The 22,097-nt window shown below is 38.6% G+C and overlaps 1 protein-coding gene across 1 annotated transcript in view; it reads left to right on the forward strand.

The window, feature by feature from the left end:
- The window catches only part of SARNP (SAP domain containing ribonucleoprotein), a 53,523-nt gene that overhangs the window by 2,399 nt on the left and 29,027 nt on the right, over positions 1–22,097 (forward strand). Inside the window, exons 2-8 of the mRNA XM_007179541.3 lie at positions 10,594–10,693; positions 12,978–13,024; positions 13,251–13,318; positions 16,752–16,803; positions 17,666–17,739; positions 18,191–18,219; positions 21,811–21,836. Coding sequence (XP_007179603.1) covers positions 10,594–10,693; positions 12,978–13,024; positions 13,251–13,318; positions 16,752–16,803; positions 17,666–17,739; positions 18,191–18,219; positions 21,811–21,836 — 396 coding nt within the window. The remainder of the gene's footprint in view (positions 1–10,593; positions 10,694–12,977; positions 13,025–13,250; positions 13,319–16,751; positions 16,804–17,665; positions 17,740–18,190; positions 18,220–21,810; positions 21,837–22,097) is intronic.

Below are 22,097 nucleotides of genomic sequence, written 5' to 3' on the forward strand. Positions count from 1 at the left end.
TGCCTGCCAGTGCAGGGGACATGGGTTCGAGCCCTGGTCCGGGAAGATCCCACATGCCGCGGAGCCGCTAAGCCCATATGCCACAACTACTGAGCCTGCGCCACAACTACTGGGCCTGCGCTCTAGAGCCTGTGAGCCAGAACTACTGAGCCCGTGTGCTACAACTACTGAGGCCTGCGTGCCTAGAGCCCGTGCTCCGCAACAAGAGAAGCCACCACAATGAGAAGCCTGGTCACCGCAACGAAGAGTAGCCCCCACTCGCTGCAACCAGTGAAAGCCCGTACGCAGCAACGAAGACCCAACGCAGCCAAAAATAAAAATTAATTAATTAATTAATTAATATTAAAAAAAAAGAAAAGGTGTATTTAAAAAAAAGAAAAAAATTTGATTTTGATCGGATAATGTCCTCTGACCTGATTTCAGGTAGTCTTAGAGAACATGAGGCAGTCCTGACAGCCTAAAAAGGGTTCACTCTTTTAATCATATTTGCTTGTCTTTGCTTTTTCTCTAGAGCACTTCTTAACCTTTTGGAGGTCACAGATATCTTTGAAACTCTGATGAAAAATATGGACCCTTTCCCCAGATAAAGGCATGTACACATACTTCTCATGCGATTTGAGGGGCTTCATCAAATTACCTTGTAGCCCTGAGGAGTCCCTGGACCTCTGGTTAAGAACCCATGCCTTTGATTCTGACTTCCAAGACAGTTAATGTTTGGTTCCACTGTTGCTCTTGATGGTGTGATCCTGACTTTTGGGCTGACCTAGGGTTTATCTCTTTTAAAAAAAAAAACTTTCCATTTTTATAAAGGGAATTTGGGGCTTTAGCGTGGGGTCTCAGAGGAAAGGAACAGGCTTTGAAGTAGAAGGAAAAATATTATCTATCTGAATTGATATGTAAATCCACATCAACTGCAAATTTCTGAAGATTTTGTAGAAATGGAGTCATTCCAACACAGTTGGAAAGAGACTGAATTATGGGTGAAAATGTTCTGAACTGTAATAGTACCAGATTTCCAGTCAGTGTGAGAAAAGGGACTACAGAGGAGAGAACAAGAAGGGTGTACTAGTTTCAGAGTGCTGCGAACAGTGAGACATTGTAATATTGAAGCATAAAGTGCGTATATACTGGTGTTTGAAGATAGTTTGGAAAGGAAAGTAGGTGAACTGTGCGACTGGAGGTATATTGGAGTGATACTGAAAAGGACTTCTAAGTTGTGTAAGGTGTTCGGTTTTTGTCATGTAGGCAGAAAGTGGGGAACCTTTGGAGATTGGAAAGTAGAGCTGATGTCATCAGTTTTTGGTTTTTGTTTTGTTTTGTTTTGTTTTTTTCTTCGTTGCATGGCTTGTGGGATCCTAGTTCCCCCACCAGGGATCGAACCCCGGGCCCTCGGCAGTGGAAGTGTGGAGTCCTAACCACTGGACCGTTAGGGAATTCCCAGTTTGTGTTCTTTTGGCAGTAAGAAGGATGGGGTTTGGAGAGGAAGAAATGTCACCAGCTAGATTTTTATTACAGTAGTCACTCCCCTGCTTAAAATCCTTTAATTATATCCCTGCCAATCTCTCCAGCTTAGTTTCTCACACTCCAGCTACGGTGGCTTTATTTCATTTCTCAGAGTGGCTATTCATTAATTGCTAACATTTACATAGCATTTACTGTGTGGCAAACACTGGTCAAATCTGTTTGTATACATTAATTGATTTAATTCTCATGATAATCCTAAGGCAGTAAGGTAAATGCCTGTGTTGTCCCCATTTAAAACTGAGAAAAAACGGAAGCTCAGAGAGGTTGGATAACTTGCCCTAGGTTGCGCAGGTAATAAGTGGTGGCTCAAATCCAGGCAGTCTGTCTCCAAAATTCCTGTCCTTAATCACTGTGCACAACTGCCTTTCTTTACCTTAGTGCTCAGAACATTTACACATGCTTTTGGCTGCAGTGCCCTTGCCACCTCCATCCCCCATACCTTTGTCTAATTAACTGTTGGTTGCCCTTCAGATATCAGTCAAACATCATTTAACCAAGGAACCCTTAGGTAGGATGGGTTCCATCTATCCACACACAAGGTCAGACCACTTTTTAAACGCTTTTATAGGACCCTGTACTTCTTTTTTTTTAATCAGTTAAACATTATGTATATGATCATTGATTGCCTTGTTTCCCTACTAGATTGTAAGCTCCATGTGGGCAAGAACTCTTTCTGTTTTGCTTATGATTATTTTCCTGTATCTAAGATAATGCTTGACACACAGTGGGTACTCAGTAACTATTTGTCAAGTGAGTAAGCTTACTAAGACTTGAAATAAGTTAGTGACTTTTAGAGTAGGAATGAATTTGAAAGAAATTTGGAATATAGAATTACAAGCATTTATAGATCAGTTAGATGTGGGAGGAATGAAAGAAGACTCCAAGTGGTGATACCTTTAGTCTAAGTTGGAAGGAGGAGGAGAAGCCAGTTTTTTGCAGGAGAGAAGATAAGTTCAGTTTTGGGTATAAATGTCTTTGAGATAGTCACTTGGAGATATCTAGTAGTCATTTGGAAATGTGGGTCTCCTGCTTAAGAGCTGAGAGCTGTCTCCAAAGAAAACATACAGATGGCCAAGAGGCACATGAAAAGCTGCTCACCATCACTAATTATTAGAGAAATGCAAATCAAAACTACAATGAGGTATCACCTCACAGTGGTTAGAATGGGCATCATCAGAAAATTTACAAACAGCAAATGCTGGAGAGGGTGTGGAGAAAAGGGTACTCTCTTACACTGTTGGTGGGAATGTAAATTGATACAGCCACTATGGAGAACAGTATGGAGGTTCCTTAAAAAACTAAAAAAGAATTACCATATGACTCAGCAATCCCACTACTGGGCATATACCCAGAGGAAACCATAATTCAAAAAGACACATGCACCCCAATGTTCATTGCAGCGCTATTTACAATAGCCAGGTCATGGAAGCAACCTAAATGCCCATCAACAGATGAATGGATAAAGAAGATGTGGTACATGTATACAGTGGAATATTACTCAGCCATCAAAAGGAACGAAATTGGGTCATTTGTAGAGATGTGGATGGACCTAGAGACTGTCATACAGAGTGAAGTAAGTCAGAAAGAGAAAAACAAATATCATATATTAATGCATATATGTGGAATCTAGAAAAATGGTAACAGATGACCGGTTTGCAAGGCAGAAATAGAGACACAGATGTAGAGAACAAATGTATGAACACCAAAGGGGGAAGCGGGGGTGGGCATGATAGTGGTGGGATGAATTGGGAGATTGGGATTGACATATATACACTAATATGTAAAAATAGATAACTAATAAGAACCTACTGTATAAAAAATAAATAATAAATAAAATTATTTTTTTAAAAAGAGCTGAGAGCTGATAATAATGGTTTGGGACTTACTCAAAAATATTTGTGAATTGCCTACCATGTGCCAGCTACCATAGGCACTGGAGATACAGCAGTGAACAAAGCAGACAAAATTCTTGCTTTCATGGAGCCTATATATATATATATATATATATATATATATATATATATATTTATATATTTATTTATTTATATATATATTTATTTATATATTTATATATGTATATATATAAAAATATATATGTGTGTATATATATATTTGGAGCTTATATTTTATTAGAGGAAAGTACAATAAATAAGTAAAATTTATAGTATGTCAGATAGTGATTTGTAGAGAAAAATAGGAAGAGGGAGTACAGTGGGAAGAGAAGGGTATTATAATTTTAAACAGGATGACTAGGGGGAAGACCTCATTGAAAAGGTGTTGTTTAAGCAAAGACTTGAAGGAAGTGAAAGAGTAAGCCTTGTGCAAAGTATTATAAGAGGACCTTAGAGGTGATAATTAAGACTCTGGCTTTTACCCTTAATGAGATAGGAAACCAATGGAGGATTTTTGAATAGAGGAATGACATGTTCTGATTTAAACTGTCAAAGATCACTCTGACTACCTTGTTGAGAATAAACTATAGTGAGGTTCAGGGGCTGAAGAGTTTTTGCAGTGATCTGTATGAAAGAAAGACAAGAGGGATTAGATTCTGGGTATATTTCGAAGGTAGAGCTGACAAGATTTGCCAATAATTGGATTCTGGGAAGTGAAAAAGCCTTTGGTACAAGTGGAAGGATGAGAAGACCAAAGTCTCCTTAGTGAATGTCTTAGTGAATATCTGTATTTACAGGGTTGGGTGGAAGAAGAGCTAGCAAAGAGGCTGAGGAGGTGAGGTAAGAGGAAAATGGTAAGAGAGATAGAGTGTGCACATGAAAGCAGTCCTTCATCTTGGTATTTAAAATTGGGCTTGGGACTTCCCTGGTGGCACAGTGGATAAGGCTCCATGCTCCCAATGCAGGGAGCCTGGGTTCGATCCCTGGTCAGGGAACTGGGTCCCACGTGCATGCTGCAACTAAGAGTTTGCATGCTGCAACTAAGGAGCCCGCCTGCTGCAACTAAGACCTGGCACAACCAAAATAAGTAAATAATAAATAAATATTAAAACAAACAAACAAACATAAAATTGGGCTTAAATCAGAGAGATCTGAGCTGGCATATTGGCTCCACTATTTTCTAGCTGGGTGATTTTTTTAGCAAATTATTGAGTCTCTTTGAGCCTCAATTTCTTAGTTTATGAAATGCAGTCATAATACCAACCACATAGATGTTTTGAGAATTAAATGAGGAAATGATGTTCAAAGAACTTAGCCTTTTGCCTGTCATGTATTAATACTTGAAATTTGAGTTCCTATCATATGAAATGTTTAAATGGTGTAAAATGCCTCTGTCTTCAAAGGTTTACAAACCAGATTGAGAGTTAACAGATGAAAATGATTTGAATCAAAATTCAAGATTAATAAATTGGAAATCACAGGGTGATGAATGATTAATGTCAAATGTATTATGTAGTCAGTTGATCAGTCCTTTCTCTGCTGTTTGGTTAGGTAGCATGAAAAATGCCTTATTAATACTGAGAAATGGGATTTTTAGATTGATATTGAAAATTTAATTTTTGAATAGGTAATTCATGCTCAACCTCATAATATTAAAGGTATAAAAGGGTACATGGTAAAAAGTTTCCCTCCTCAACAAACTTCTTCGCAGATTCAACTAGTGTTAAGTTACCTATTTCTTGTCCAGGCATCTTGTATATACACATATGAGTGGTGTGTGTGTGCATGTTATTTTTTACATTAATGTTAGTATCTTATATACAATGTTCTGTAACTTGGCGTTTTTAAGTAGCCTTATTGAGATACAATTCACATACCATACAATTCACTCAGTATACCTTGCTTTTTAAATATTGAGTTGGCCAAAATGTTCCTTCATATTTTAAGTAAAAATAAAAGACACATTTTTCATTTTCACCAAGAACTTACTGAACAATGTATTCACTGTTTTGTTCCACTACCTTCTGCCATTTTTCAGGCAAGTTCATAATTCCATCTTCCCAAAACTTTTTATCTTTTTGAGCAAAGAACTGTTCCAGGTGCCTTTTACAGTCTTCCAGGGAATTGAAATTTTTTCCATTAAGAGATTTTGTAAAGACCAAGATAAATAAAAATCCGAAGGTGCAATGTCTGGTGAATATAGTGGATGAATCAGAACTTCCCAGCCGAGCTGTAACAGTTTTTGCCTGGTCATCAAAGAAACATGTGGTCTTGCGTTATCCTGATGGAAGATTATGCGTTTTCTATTGACTAATTCTGGACGCTTTTCGTCGAGTGCTGCTTTCAGTTCGGGAGCAGTACTTGTTGGAATTAATCGTTTGGTTTTCCGGAAGGAGCTCATAATAGAGGACACCCTTCCAATCCCACCATATACACACCATCACCTTCTTTGGATGAAGACCAGCCTTTGGTGTGGTTGGTGGTGGTTCATTTCGCTTGCCCCACGATATCTTCCATTCCACATTATTGTGCAGTATCCACTTTTCATTGCATGTCACAATTTGTTTTAAAAATGAAACATTTACATTTAAGTAGAAAATCACATGCAGAAATAAGGTCAAGAAGGTTTTTTCCTGCTTAAGTTATGTGGAACCCAAACATCGAAGCGATTAACATAACCAAGCTGGTGCAAATGTTTTTCAGCTCTTGGTTTGGATATTTTGAGTATGCTGACTATCTCCTGCGTTGTATAATGTTGATTGTTCTCAATTAATGTCTTGATTTGATTATTATCAACTTCATCTGGTCTGCCCAACCGTGGAGCAATGTCCAGCGAGAAATCTCCAACACAAAACTTTGCAAACCACTTTTGACACGTTCGATCAGTCACAGCACATTTTCCGTACACTGCATAAATCTTTCTTTGCGTTTCAGTTGCGTTTTTACCTTTCTTGAAATAATAAAGCATAATATGCCGAAAATGTTGCTTTTTTTGTTCCATCTTCAATATTAAAATGGCTACACAAAAATTCACCAGTTTTGATGTTTTCTTTTAAATGCACACTGATGTGACAGCTGTCACAATACAGTCTAACCAAATTGTTTCTAATGAAGTTAAAGACAACTAAGCACTACTAGAGTCATCTTAAGGAAAAAAAACTGAACGAACTTTTTGGCCAACCCAGTATGTTGTTTTAAAACATTTTAAAGTCAAATGCATATAAAAATGGGTAAGATTTGGGCTTCCCTGGTGGCACAGTGGTTGGGAGGTTGCCTGCCAATGCAGGGGACACGGGTTCGAGCCCTGGTCTGGGAAGATCCCACATGCTACGGAGCAACTAAGTCAGTGTGCCACAACTACTGAGCCTGCGCTCTAGAGCCCGCGAGTCACAACTACTGAGCCCACATGCCACAGCTACTGAAGCCTGTGCACCTAGAGACCGTGCTTTGCAGGAAAAGAAGCCACTGCAGTGAGAAGCCCGTGCACCGAAACGAAGAGCAGCTCCCGCTCGCCGTGACTAGAGAAAGCCCGCACGTGCAGCAGTGAGACCCAGTGCGGCCAAAAATAAATAAATAAAATGAATAAATTTATTTTAAAAAATGGGTAAGATTTGATATTATAAGTTATTTATTTATTTATTTATTTGATTGCGCCGGGTCTAGTTGCGGCTCAAGGGCTTCTCAGTTGTTGTGGCATGTGACCTCTTAGTTGCAGGATGCATGTGGGATCTAGTTGCCTGACCAGGGATCAAACCTGGGCCCCCTGCATTGCGAGCACGGAGTCTTAACCACTGCGCCACCAGGGGAGTCCCTATAAATTCTTATTTGAGGCTTTAAAAGTGTTTTGTTTTACTAATGTAATTGTGCCAAAATGAAATGTGTGAAACGACTTCATTTTCAGCTATTTTATTTTCACTCATCTATTTCCCTTTTGAAATAATGTCCCAGTATAGGAGCAGAACCCATAATATAATAATAAAGTAATACAACAGTGTGTAAAAACTATATGTAACATTCGCATTTGACCAGAGAAGGGGACGTGGAGGTGCTGAGAAGACTGCTGAATGAGCCAGAGACCTTAGGTTAGGGACTGGGAGCCAGTGGGGGGCTGAGATTTCAGTGACCAACAGCAATAGCAAGGTCAGTGGTCAGCAGTGGTGGATGCTATCCAAGCTAAACAACCAGTTGTACCAGTCTGTCAGCTTCAAGTCTACCAGATCAGCATCCTGTGCAAAATCCATCACCGACTGTCTGTTTCCCTGTCATCTGGAGGTTTTTGTAAACTTTTGTCCATATCTACACAGTTTTGGGAAGGAAGGAGAAGGGAGGAACAACTATTAGAAAGTTGAATTTTGAATTGCCTGAGTATTTACATTCCTTTTCCCTAGGTGGTCTTAATGTTACTTAAACCAGGAGAAGAAAAAAGGAATGGAGTCTTCTGAGGAAGATTAGGAGTTATAGGAAGTAAAGAAATTGTATTGCTTTGTAAACAAACAACACCCTCTAAACATACACACACGCGCGCGCACACACACACAGAGTAAATGATATATTTAAAACGTTAGGTGATCTCTAAGTGCCGGGGTTACATAAGACTTTTTTTTTCCTCTATACTTTTCAGAATTTTCAAACTATTCTGCAGTGAACATAATACTTTTATAACCAACAAACTTCTTAAAAGTGTAACTAAAAAGACTTGTTCTCCAGGAAACTGAGAAAAAATAAAGTACCAACATGGGAAAGATCAAGATTCTTACTTAAGGTCCATTACTTAAGAAATGGACCTTAGAGATCACTTAGAATCTAGATTCTAGATTAATACTATTCACTGTATCATCTGTAGGCCAGTGCTCATCCATGAACTGTTACTGGGTAATGATGAGATAAGTTTAAAAAAAAAATTAAGTAAGCTTTTAGAAACTTTTATAGCAGTTTGACATCACTGCTACATCCAAGTGTATGACCATTTTTCTAGTAATTGATTTTATTGTTTCTTTACAAAAGTATTGGTCCACAACCTGGTTGGAATGCTATAAAAACTTGGCAGCCCTATCAGTCTAGCTATTTAAAAATATATTGATCTAAAAAAAAAATATATATATATATATATATATATAGATCTATGAAATGCAGAAATCTGAGAAGCAGTGATTCTGTCTGATTTTGTCTAACCCTTCACCCAGTGTCTGTCTAACACTTACAAAGTGTTAGTAGCTGCCAAGCACTATTGTAAATGCTTTATGAGTATTTGCTGGTTCAATCTTCATAACAACCCTATGCTGTAGGTACTGTTGCATTATCCCCATTTCATAGGAAACTGAGGCACAAAGAGGTTATGTTACTCACCCAAGGTTACACAGCTGTAAGTGGTAAAGCTGGAATTTGAACCCAAGGTAGTCTGACTTCAGAGGCCATGTTATGCTTTGCAGCCACTCCACACCTTTAATGGGTGATTACCTACCATATTTCTCAATAGAGGGTGCTGTTGGCTTGTTGAGTAGAACAGTGTTCCACATAGTATCCCTCCCTGCCTGCCTGTCCCACTCACTGAATGCCCAATCAGAAAAAAAAAAAAACCCAAAAATCTCCCCTCTCCATTTCCAAATGTTTCCTTGGTTGAAAACCTTCTAGAGCTGACCAGCATATTCCCTTAGTTGTAAAGTTCTATAGGAATCTGCTTTCTAACTTCTACTGGTTGGTCTTAGATCTGTACTTCGAAACTAGTAAAGTCTTTTTTCAGGACAAATATCTATCTGTGCACTGATCTGCATATAGGATTTTTGGAACCTTCCTTTTCTTGGTGGTTCTCCTTGGATCAGCGTGTCATTACGCTCCTTAAAATGAGAATATAGAGCCCAGTAAGGCTATTAATCACTTAATATAGATTCTGGGGCTTTCTTGGTGGCGCAGTGGTTAAGAATCCACCTGCCAATGCAGGGGACATGGGTTCGATCCCTGGTCCGGGAAGATCTCACATGCTGCGGAGCAACTAAGCCTGTGCGCCACAGCTACTGAGCCCATGTGCCGCAACTACTGAAGCCCACGCGCCTAGAGCCCGTGCTCCGCAACAAGAGAAGCCACCACGATGAGAAGCCCGTGTACCACAACGAAGAATAGCCCCCACTCGCCGCAAGCAGAGAAAAGCCTGCGTGCAGCAACAAAGACCCAACGCAGCCAAAAACAATAAATAAAATAATAAAATAAATTTAAAATATATATATATAGATTCTGTTTTTTAGTTACCCTTAACCTAGAATTACTTTGGTAACAAATCATACTGTTAGCCCTCTTTGCACTTGTAATCATCTAAAACCCTGACTGAGGTCTTTATCCTTTGAGTTACTGTTGAGCCAGATCTTGTTCATCTGGTTTTTTAACAATTTAAGTTTTGAATATAAGTGTAGTACTTTATAGGTATACCTTATTTCTTCTAAATTGAGTCTTCATTTTGGCTTATTGTTTTCCCTGAAGAGCCAGCAACACCCCCTGACATCCCCACCCACCCACCTTTAGTTCTGTCAGTAATCCATCAATTCTTCCTCCTTCTGTTGTCTGCAAAGTTGATAAGTATACCTGTTATATCTTTAGTCAAGTTACTGATTTAAAAATCTTCAACTCATGCCATGTCGTGGCATGCCATTACATATTTTTTTCCATTTTGGCAAAGATCCTTTAAGTGATTCATTATTGACATTAAGCTAGCTAACACATCTACCTAATTCTGTGGTGGTCAAACTTGTATGCATGTATATGGTAGATTGCAGTAAAGGATCTGGGATAATAGATAGTAAGGAAAATCTGCTTTTAGATAATTAGATATTCTACTTAAAGATTCATTCTTTCCTTATATGAGCTGGTACAGTAATTGTTTGGGAAAGAAAGACCACCCCCCCTCAGAAATAGCTAAAGATTTATGTAATAAATGTATGAATAGATCAGAATTTGATTAAAGTAGGTTTATTCTTCACCATCTGTTAGAAAAGTCCTCTTGCATATTGAATATTGTTAGGGGGAAGCAGATCATCTTTGTGGACCTAGAAGCTTGGTGGGATTAAGACAGTAGTTTTGGGTTGAACTTTCGTTTCTTTTTCTTTCTTGTGAGAACTACCTCTTTTTCTTTTCTCCCCCACCAGGTTCATTCTGTAAATTAAGGAAAAGCTTTATTCTTTTTTCTCAGCTTGCTGAACTAAAGCAGGAGTGTCTTGCTCGTGGTTTGGAGACCAAGGGAATAAAACAAGATCTCATCAACAGGCTCCAGGCATATCTTGAAGAGCATGGTGAGTTCTTTGTGGAGGCAAAGAGTGATGTGAGTGAGGGGATTAATTTTTTTTTAATAGTTTTATTTATTTAATTTATTTATTTTTGGTTGCATTGGGTCTTCATTGCTGCATGCGGGCTTTCTCTAGTTGCGGCGAGTGGGGGGGGCTACTCTTCGTTGCGGTGCACGGGCTTCTTACTGTGGTGGCTTCTCGTTGCAGAGCACGGGCTCTGGGCGCATGGGCTTCATTCAGTAGTTGGGCTCGTGGGCTCTAGAGCGCAGGCTCAGTAGTTGTGGTGCGCGGGCTTAGTTGCTCCGTGGCATGTGAGATCTTCCCGGACCAGGGCTTGAACCCATGCCCCCTGCATTGGCAGGCAGATTCTTAGCCACTGCGCCACCAGGGAAGCCCGAGAGGATTAATTTTTAGGCTCTGCCATACAGAAGATTTCTTTTCCTTTAGGTTGTTGATGATGTAAGATTTTAATTAACTCTATCAAGAAAACTGTTGTCATCTAAAACAGTGGTTATAAGGAAAAGAAATACCCCCCCTTTTAAAAAGACATTGTAATTTTATTTCAACAAATTATTTTCAAGGAAGTATGGGAAAGCAAGCATCATTAGACTGAGAATCGGAAGATTTGAAGTCTAATTCCTCTTGAGCCAGAAATTTACTAGGTAACTTTGGACAGCCACTGTTTTCATGGCTAAGTGTCTTTTGTGGTCTGTGAAGTGAGACAAGTGTCTCCACCCTTGAAATCCATAAACCTAAGTAATCTCTGGTCCCTTCTAGCTCTGACATTCTCTAATTCCACTTTAAAAAACAAACACTTCATTTAAGGCATAGTATCATCCCTCTCTGATTTTAATTTATTCCCTTTTATTCCCATTCCTTTTACCCCAACTCTCTTAGGCGACTATTCTCATGTGTTTGATATATATTTTTTGTCTTTGTCCTTATAAACCATGTAGTGTTGTTTGGTCTACAGTAATTTTATGTAATTGGCAGTGAGGCCATAGCCTTACTTTATTGCACACTTTTTTCTCTAAGTACTGTGTTTTTTTAAGATGTAGCGGTCATCTAGTCTATTGATTCTAATTCCTGCATGGTTTTCTATGATGTATAGAATTCACCATGTTTTATTTAGTTCACCCAGTGACTGATTCCTGAACTACTTCTTTCATATTCCCTTATATTCCTGTGTGAGAGTCTTGGGAGTATATACCCAGGAATGGGGTTGCTAATAAATATCTGTTCATAAATGTATAGTTAATATGACTAAACACCACTAAATTGTTTTTCTGAATTACTGTATAAATTTCATCATCAGCACATGAGGGTTCACTGTCCTAACAAGTGGCCTAATTTTTGCTAATCTGTTAGTGGTTTCAATTTACAATCCTCTACTTATTAAAAAGTTTAAACATTTCTTTTGTTCGTGGTTCTTTGGCTTTCTCCTTTGCCCATTTTTCTTTTGGGGTTCTCATCGTTTGCTTGTTAGTTTGCAGGCATATCATATATTCTAGTGACTATTCCCATGTTGGTTTTAGACACAAATATCTTCTTTGACATTTGTTTCTTTTTCTGCGGTATCCTTTCCTAGTTTGGGGGGTTTTTTGTACTTTTAAAGAAAACTTATCATCTTAATCTTTTTTTAATTAATTAATTAATTTTTGGCTGTGTTGGGTCTTCATTGATGGCCATGAGCTTTCTCTAGTTGCGGCGAGCAGGGGCTACTCTTTCTTGCAGTGGGCAGGCTTCTCATTGCGGTGGCTTCTCTTGTTGAGGAACACGGGCTCTAGGCTCACGGGCTTCAGTAGTTGTGGCACACAGGCTTAGTTGCTCCACGGCATGTGGGATCTTCCTGGACCAGGGCTCGAACCCATGTCCCCTGCGTTGGCAGGCGGATTCTTAACCAGTGCGCAACTAGGGAAGCCCCCTTTCCTAGTTTTGAAAAATAAGTTTTTTGCATAGTACTTGCTTCTGGGTTTTTTGTTTTGTTTTTGTTGTTTTAGAAATTCTTCCCCACCACTAAATTCTGCCACAGTACTTTTTATTAATGTTATAGTTTGACCTCATCATGTTTAGTTTTTCAGTCCAGCTGGAGTTCAACCTCTTAATTGATGTTAGTTAGGTAGAGAATATAGTTTTTATCTTCTTCATGTGGAGCAAATTTTATGAACGTTTCTGCCTTCATTATTGAATTTTATTTTGGGAAAGCAAAATGATTATAATTTTAGCCTAAGTACAGTGATCAAGATGGTTTTGTAGCAGGGCTTGACCTGATTATTTTAATATTCTTTAGCTGAAGAGGAGGCAAATGAAGAAGATGTACTGGGAGATGAAACAGAGGTGAGTTGGAGAGAGTAAGGTTAGTCACTGGCCTGGCAGCGTGCCACTGCCTTGGTCACGTTGCTAAACATCAATCATTAGAGGGCTTCAATGCTAACTCGTTAGGGGAGCATAAAGGGGAAATGAAGGTTCTGAAAGATTGGTTCGTTTTGGAGTTCTCATATTCTTCTGTTGATAGGTATTTACTCTTGATTTATTTTAACCATCTTGTTTCATTTGGTTTTAGGAAGAAGAACCGAAGCCCATAGAACTGCCTGTCAAGGAGGAAGAACCTCCTGAAAAAACTGTTGATGTGTAACTATCCCTTTTTTATAATGAGGACAGAGCAGACGGTTCTGGATTTTTTAGTGTTACACTCTGTTTACCTCTTATACATTCCCATTGGAATGTATACATTCCCATTTTTTTGTTTTTAATTTGGTTGCATCGGGTCTTAGTTGTGGCTTGCTTGCTCCTTAGTTGTGGCATGCGAACTCTTAGTTGCGGCGTGCATGTGGGATCTAGTTCCCTGACCAGGGATTGAACCCAGGCCCCCTGCACTGGAAGGCAGATTCTTTACCACTGTGCCACCAGGGAAGTCCCCCGTTGGCTTTTTCATTTCTCATTAGATCATACATTTTCAGAAAGGTCTTGTTCATTTCAGGTACATGGTCCCAGTGAAGCAAAGTAACTTTGTCTCTGGGTTATGTAATAGATAATTAGGACCAGGAGACTTCAAGCCCAGATAAAGTTAAGTTCTCTTAGCCTTTGTTGTATCACCGTAATAGATGATTCTTTTTCTGTATAGAGAATCATGCACATTTTCTGCATATAAGGAATTTTGTAAGGGAAGAGGGTGCTGAGCAAGGTTATGTCTCAAGTAACACTGTATTCTCTTTTCCTTTTTGATTTACAGTGGGGGAGGGGAGGACAAAGTACTAGAGTGAAAAGTGGATCTTGATTTATTTAAATTATTCCACAAGGTTGATCATAAACATTTTTTATTTGGGGTTTCCCGGCAAATGTCCGGCCATCTTATACTCCAGCATGTTAAGAACAGTTGAGTCCTTTTTAACATTTTTGTTCCTCATAGCTGTATTAATCCATTTAATTATAAAAGACAATAGATGTAAAAAGTCAAAGCAAATAGTACATAGAGGAGTATATAAATTGAAAATTAAGTACCCTTGTCTCCACCCCCACCTGACTTCCCAGAGGTTTTCAATATATTCTTTTGGAATATTTTATATGGTGTGTGTATATGTGCATGTATAGATACATATGTACACCCATGATGCATATTGTCAGTTTCTTGATTTTTTTTTCACATATGGAGATCTTTCTATATCATCATATAATGTTTTTATTTAAATATTAGTTATAGGGACTTCCCTGGCGGTCCAGTGGTTAAGACTCCACGCTTCCATTGAAGGGGGCACAGGTTCGATCCCTGGTTGGGGAACTAAGATCGTGCATGCCGCATGGCACGGCCAAAAAAAAATTAGTTATATATAGGCAAGGTTCTAAGTGTTTTACATGTATTCTCATTTAATCATCACGTCAACCCTATGAAATGAGGATAATTATCCTAGTAAGTGGTAGGTCTTTTTTTTTTTAGCCTGTCAGTATGGGATATTACAAGTATATACATAAGTTAGGAGAATAGTAAATAGACCCCCATGAACCCATCACCTAGATTTAGTTGTTATCAACTGAGAATCTTATTCTTTCTGGCAGCTAATAGTACTCCATTCTATGGATGAACAGTAATTTCACCAGTCTCCTGTTGATGGACATTTAAATTATTCATAATTGCAAAAAATACAGTGCATGTCCATATACAACTAATTTTAAATTTATGCAGGTATGTCCAAAGGATAAGTTTCTAGCAATGGATTTTCTGCATTAGAAAAGATGTGCATTTAATGTTTTATTAGATTTTGTCAAATGTTACTGCTTTCTAAAGCCATTTAGTTATCATCCATCATAGGAGGTTTATGTTTAGATATAATGCCTTGAGAAAATGGCCAATGGGATAGCTTTAAAATAGAGATGTTTTGGGGAGTTATGGGGCAAGAAGGAAGATGAAATAAATACAATGATAATTGGCCTGTGTGGGTTAAAAATTATGAAGTTTGAAAATTTGTAGTTTATTTTTATAATATGTAAAATGTGTAATTCCCTTGTTTAGAGGGCTTTAATTTTATCAGTGAATTTCTAAACAAAGAAATTGAAAGTGTGTGTGGGAGGGGTTGTGTTTTTGCTTGTTAGAGGGATAGTAGTGGTTAGACTAAAGTATGTACAGAAAGATTCTGGGTCCCCGTAGCATGGAGAATGTTTTGTATGTGACTATGGGTAGGGGCGAAACTTCTGAGTGAAGAGAAGAAATTTCACATGAGCCCCAGAATATGATGTTATTTATTGCTTGAGCTTAATTGTGCCTGAGGGAGTTGGAACAGAGCTGAGGGAAGCTTCTTCTCTCCGGTTCCCTTTCTGCCATGAAGTGTACTGATGGGAATGTGGAGGAAGTCATTAGCCTGGGGTTTGGTGGAGAGGACTGCTATTTTAATGGCATTGGACTTCAAGTAGAATATTAAACTTCAGTGTCCCTTTCTGCCTGAACAAAACAGAGAGGGTTGGGGAAGGAAAGATGACTGGGAAATGGAAAGAAATCAGAAATTTCTTTAAAAGTCAGAATGTACAGAGCTAATTTAGGTCCTTTGAACATTCAAAAGGAGATCCCCTTGCTTTGTCTTTTGTTTGAGGTTCTCCAAAAAGATACCTCTGTTTCTGGTTTGATTTTTTTCCCCCCTCCTCAAGCCACAGCACTTAAATATTGCAGGACTTAGTTATGGTCAGCAGGGGGCTCCCATTGCTTATCTGTCAGTCCAGGGACCTCCAACAAAAGGATGGAGGAGAGAGTAAGTTCCTGTTCCAGAATTGCTTCCTCTGAAAATGCCATTAAACCATTACTACCTTTCAGGGCATCAAATGGGAAAAGTGTCTGGGATATTGGAACAAAAGCCTCCCATGTCTCTAAATGAGGGACCTTAATGAGACTGGTTATGACCCACAGTTTTATGAGAGTTGTTTGGTGGAGGGTTAATGCCCTTCCACTTATCCTGAGTACTTCCGAACTTTGTCTCCCGCCCCCCCTGGTCCCCCCTCTTTTGTTTTCTCTTAAACCTTTTGACTAGTAACTTACCATGTTTTCCTAATTCAGACTCCCCTTAGCCTTTTTTCTTCCCACTCCCTTTGGCATTTTTATTTATCCCACTTTGACTGTTCCAGCTGGAGCTACGGTCCCATGGGAGATACAAGGGATTTGTAAAAGAAGGAAACCAGACCTTGTAGAGCACTCATTAATTGTGATGAAAATTGAGAGCTGGTATTTAAATGAGGGTTGGAGGAATAGTCATTAGTCCAAAAGTACATTTAAAGTTCCTAAAAGTAAATGAAATGATTTCTGGTGTTCTTTGAGCATTTCCCTCAGCTCAGTATATTTAACCAGACTTGTTTCCTTGTTACTTTCTTACACTCTAGCAAAGTAGCTTAGTCTGTTATTTAAACTCTTTTATCAGTAGATGACACTTCAAGGAACTAAAGGTCTAATGGGCTTCATGTTTTTTTGGTCTGAAGGGTGGTAGAGAGATATGGGACAGAGGACATGATTCAGGTTAATTCTTATACACTTCAAAGGTTTTGGTTTAGAATATCAGTCTTCTGATTTTAAAAATCCCTTTTCCAGGGCAGCAGAGAAAAAAGTGGTAAAAATTACATCTGAAATACCACAGACTGAGGTAGGTATTCTTTCAGAAGAGCAGTCTATATATATATATATATATATATATATATATATATCTTTCTGTTTCTTACCCTTTATTTTGTCTGTATCATCACTTGAAAATATTTACTCATAGGCAGAAAATCAGTATTGACAGATTTTGGTATTGATACATTTTTCCACCAGCCACACTTGGGAATATATTTGGTTTGGGCTGGCTTAGTCACCTTTGAGGCCGTAGTCTTTTTGTATAGTATTTTGGTCTTAGTGGTAACTCTTTTTAAGATGTTTATAAACTAAGATTAGAGTTTGAGAGGATTGTACCTTGGAAGAGATGAAAAGTTACAAGAGAAGATGTCACTCTTAAGTTACTACTAGCTAGCTGGTGAGATTGAAATTTCTCTGGATTCTGTCTCAAGATCTCTGAAACTAGGTTCCAGTGAAGATCTGTGGGGTTTTTTTGTACTATTAAAATAGAGATGACATAGGACAACGCTGCCTCATTTCTAACTGAAAGAGTACAACTAGTGTTGGAACCAAGCTGTTCCTTTGATCCATTTTCAAAGGTCAAACACAGCTTTTGTCTTCTTGGCTTGATACAGAATGCGGGTTTTATTTTATTCCTTCCCTTTTGTTTTTGAGGACATGAATGTAATAATAGTCTTTTTGTGTTTGCTTTCTGGAAAGGACTGTTGAGTTAAGCCCTGGGATGGATACAACCTGATATCTTCTATGATTGTCAATATAACTCAGTTTGGACCTTAAGAAATTAATCCCTATGTTGTAGAGATACACACCTCTAAATGACTTTTCTCTTAAAAGAAGGAAACCAGAAGTTGAATTTTTCTCTTCCCCTTCTTTTGTCTATTATCACTTAGAGGATGCAGAAGAGAGCTGAACGATTCAATGTACCTGTGAGCTTGGAGAGTAAGAAAGCTGCCAGGGCAGCTAGGTGAGTGTTCCCAGCCTTTTAGACCTGAGATCGTGCTAATATGAAGGTGAGGGAATGTGTTCCTAGGTTTTAAATATAGTTGGTTGATTTTAAGTAGAATAGAGGCCTTGCTGGAAAGAAATACTCTCTTGGCTCTATTCAGAACGTATCTGCTGATTGGTTGTAGTAGCTATAGATTGGGTTTTATTATCAAGCAGGGTTTTTGTAATAGGTGAAAGTCAGGAACTGACTGCTACTCCCAGTTCTGATAAGGCTACCTTTTAACTTATTCTCTGGACTGTTGGTGAGAAAAAGAGTCAACTGAACCTCTTTCATGGGGTTGTTAGAATTAGCTAATGATTGCAAGGCTTGAGATCACAAGCAAGAAGTGCCATATGTATACTTGACACGGAGACAGACAACCAGGAGTGTGAACAGCTTCCTAAAATTGAGCTTGTTTTTCTTTCTACAGATTTGGGATTTCTTCGGTTCCATCAAAAGGTAAGAGTACAGAGACTTCTGAGAAAGTTATCTTTATGTTTTTACTTTCTTGGCACAACAGATTCCATTTCTCCAAATTAAGGTAAACTTGTTGGCTCTAGAAGCCTGTAAGAGGTTATTATATCCACCTCTTTGCTCTAGGTAAAACCATGCTTAAGGCTTCCTGGGCAATTTAGAGAAGGTGCTAAAGTTATGAGAGAGTAGGAGGAAGTGCCAACATTTGTTTTCCTTTTCTTGGATCTCTTCAGAGAAGTTTCTAATACCTTCTTTATTCTGATGTCTCAAGTTAGCATGTAATTATTGTGTACCTGTCCAGTGTTATATTGCCTAGTGTGAGTGGCAAAAGGAAAAAAAAGAGTCTCTTTTATTTATTTATTTATTTATTTATTTATTTATTTATCTTTTACCTTCTAGGAATTTACAAGGGAATAATCTTGGGTAAAAGACTTAGCCACAAGGATTATCACAGTGTTATTTATAGTGATCAATAACTGGAAACAATGTAATATACAATAGAGAATTGGTTGAGTAAGTGTGTACCATAGTACAGTTAAAAGACCATGAAGATGTTTAAAATTATACTGAAGAATATTTGTCAGACAGATAAATGGAAAAAGCAAGTTATAAAATATTTGTAGTATGTTCCTGTTTTCCAATAAAAGTGTACGTATGGTTAGGAAAAAAGATTAGGGGGATATATACTAAATTGATGACCTTCATTGTCTCTGGTTGGTGGAATTTTGAGTGACTTCGTTTTGCTTGTCTGTGTTTTTAAAATTTCTACATTGAATATGTATTTGTAATAAATTAGGGGGAAAAGTTACTCTTTTTATTTTATTTTTATTATTATTTTTAATTTTATTTATTTATTTATTTTTGTCTGCACTGGGGTCCGTTACTGTGCACTGGCTTTCTCTAGTTGTGGCGAGCGGGGGCTACTGCAGTGTGCAGGCTTCTCATTGTAGCGGCTTGTCTTTGTTGTGGAGCACGGGCTCTAGGCGCCTAGGCTTCAGTAGTTGCGGCACGCAGGCTCAGTAGTTGTGGCTCACGGGCTCTAGAGCGCAGGCTCAGTAGTTGTGGTGCGCGGGCTTAGTTGCTCTGCGGCATGTGGGATCTTCCCGGACCAGGGGTCAAACCCGTGTCCCCTGCATTGGCAGGCGGACTCTTAACCACTGTGCCACCAAGGAAGTCCCTCAGAGACTTTAAATGTAGTCTTCTGATCCAATGCAGTCTTCCTAGTGACCTGTTAGTAGTGTCAAGTCTGTTAAGAAAATGTCCTCCAAAGATCTTGTAGAGTTTTGCTATGCCTTTTAAAAGACCAGGAAGGGACTTCCCTGGTGGTTCAGTGGTTAAGACTCCACCTTCCAATGCAGGGGACGCGGGTTTGATCCCTTAGTTCCCCTGGTCGGGGAACTAAGTCCCACATGCTGTGGGGCAACTAAGCCCTTGCACCACAACTAGAGAGCCCGCTTGCCCCTTAACTACTGAGCTTGTGTGCTCTAGAGACCGCGTGCCACAACTAGAGAAGCCTGCATGCCACAACGAAAGATCCCACCTGCCACAAATAAGACCCGATGCAGTCAAAAAAATAAATAAGTAAAAATAAAAAAATAAAAGACCAGCAAAATTCTGGTCACTGTCACTACATGCTTTAGAAACAGAATATTCTCTGATATTTAGTTATATCAAGAGAGAGATAATAGGATTGGTGATGGTACAACAAAAGTTTTTAATATTTATTTATTTATTTGGCTGCACCAAGTCTCAGTTGCGGCACACAGGATCTTCGTTGCCACGTGCAGGATCTTTTTAGTTGTGGCATACAGGATCTTTAGTCAAGGCATGTGGGATCTAGTTCCCTGACCCTGATCGAACCTGGGGGCCCCCTGCATTTGGAGTGCGGAGTTTTAGCCGCTGGACCACTAGGGAAGTCCCAAAAGTTTTTAAAGATATTATTAAATGGTGCTATTTGAAGAAAGGCAAAAGTTAAAATTAATACTTAGCCTAAAGAGGAAAACTGACCAATAAAATAATGTGTAGGTAACATTCAGTGTTATTCATATAATCCTAGAACTACAGAGTAGCTCTTAAAAGAGTAGAATTTGGCAACATTTAGAAGGAAATACTGTTTTATGATTGAGAACTTAAAAATATGTAACAGTTTCTAGTACATAGGTTATGGTAAAAGTTGAGTCCATACCTGAAAGTTTACAGTGGAAAGTTAGGGAACCAACTACAATATTGAGATTGCTTAAAATAAAATTCTGAAAAGTTTTTTTTTTTTTTTTTTTAAAGTTTTACTTGATTTTATTTATTTATTTATTTTATTTTTGGCTGTGTTGGGTCTTCGGTTCGTGCGAGGGCTTTCTCCAGTTGCGGCAAGCGGGGGCCACTCTTCATCGCGGTGCGGGGACCGCTCTTCATCGCGGTGCGCAGGCCTCTCTCTATCGCGGCCCCTCCCGTCGCGGGGCACAGGCTCCAGACGCGCAGGCTCAGCAATTGTGGCTCACGGGCCCAGCCGCTCCGCGGCATGTGGGATCTTCCCAGACCAGGGCTCGAACCCGTGTCCCCTGCATTAGCAGGCAGATTCTCAACCACTGCGCCACCAGGGAAGCCCTGAAAAGTTTTAAGTAAATAATTATTGACTAGATTGGGGTTGGGCCTACAGGCTAATATACTATTTGCTTCTTAGTGATAATTTCAGGACAGAACATTGGCTTTAAGAAGCCATAATTTTAACTCATTATAATAGTAGCTCTGGTCTTTTGTCCAGATAAGATGTTTTTCTCTTTTTTTAACAGCTTTATTGAGATACAATTCATATATCATACAACTCATCCATTTAAAGTATATAATTCAGTGTTTTTTATATATTCACAGGGTTGTGCAGCTATCATCATAGTCTAATTTTAGGACATACTCATCATCCCCAAAATAAACCCCATACCCATTAGCAGTTTTTCTCATCCGCTCCCTCTGCCCCACCCCACCAATCAGCCACTAAGTTTTTTCTATATATGTAAGTTTGCCTTCATATAAATGGTATCATACAATTCATGGTCTTTTGTGACTGGCTTCTTTCACTTAACATAATGTATTCCAGGTTTATCCCTGTTTTAGGATGTATCATTACTTCATTTCTTTTTATTGTTAGATAATATTAGGTTGTACTGATATACCACAATTTTATCTACCCCTCAGTTGATGCACATTTGGGTTTTCATTTTGTGGCTACTATGGCTAATGTTGCTGTGAACATTCATATACAAGTTTTCGTGTGGATATATTTTTTCATTTCTCTTGGGTATATACCTAGGAGTAGAATTGCTAGGTCATATGGTAAACTGCATGTTTAATTTTTTGAGGAATTACCAAACTGTTTTCCAAAGTGGCTGTACTGTTTTATGTTCCCAGCAACAATGGGTACAGACATGGTCTCTAGATGTAATCTGTGCCTTTTCTTTAACTTCATAAGATAAAGGACATTTGTCCTGTATATGATTTCTGTGCTATCTAACTTGATTCAAAGACGTCAACTTCCTTTATGACTTTTAAGAATATTAAATAAAACTTTTTAATTTATTTCTTTAGGCCTGTCATCTGATGCCAAGCCTATGGTAAGAAATCTTTTTTTTTTTTTTCTTAACCTTGAGAGCCAAATCTTAACTCTGTACAGTTAGTTAAGTTAAAGATTTCCTTCTTCTCCCCAGATCAGAGGAAACTGAGATCATATGAGTTTGGTGACTGTTTTCAGTACAGTGTCTTATGTCCTAAATAGAAAGAATTGTTTGAGGTACTGAGAGGTCAGGAAAATTGCTGCATCTTCAAAGTCATTATAAACATCTTCCTTCCTAGCACTCCTCTTGAAAAAAAAAAAG

The sequence above is a fragment of the Balaenoptera acutorostrata genome, chromosome 11 (assembly GCF_949987535.1).
Source record: "Balaenoptera acutorostrata chromosome 11, mBalAcu1.1, whole genome shotgun sequence".
Lineage (NCBI taxonomy): Eukaryota > Metazoa > Chordata > Mammalia > Artiodactyla > Balaenopteridae > Balaenoptera > Balaenoptera acutorostrata.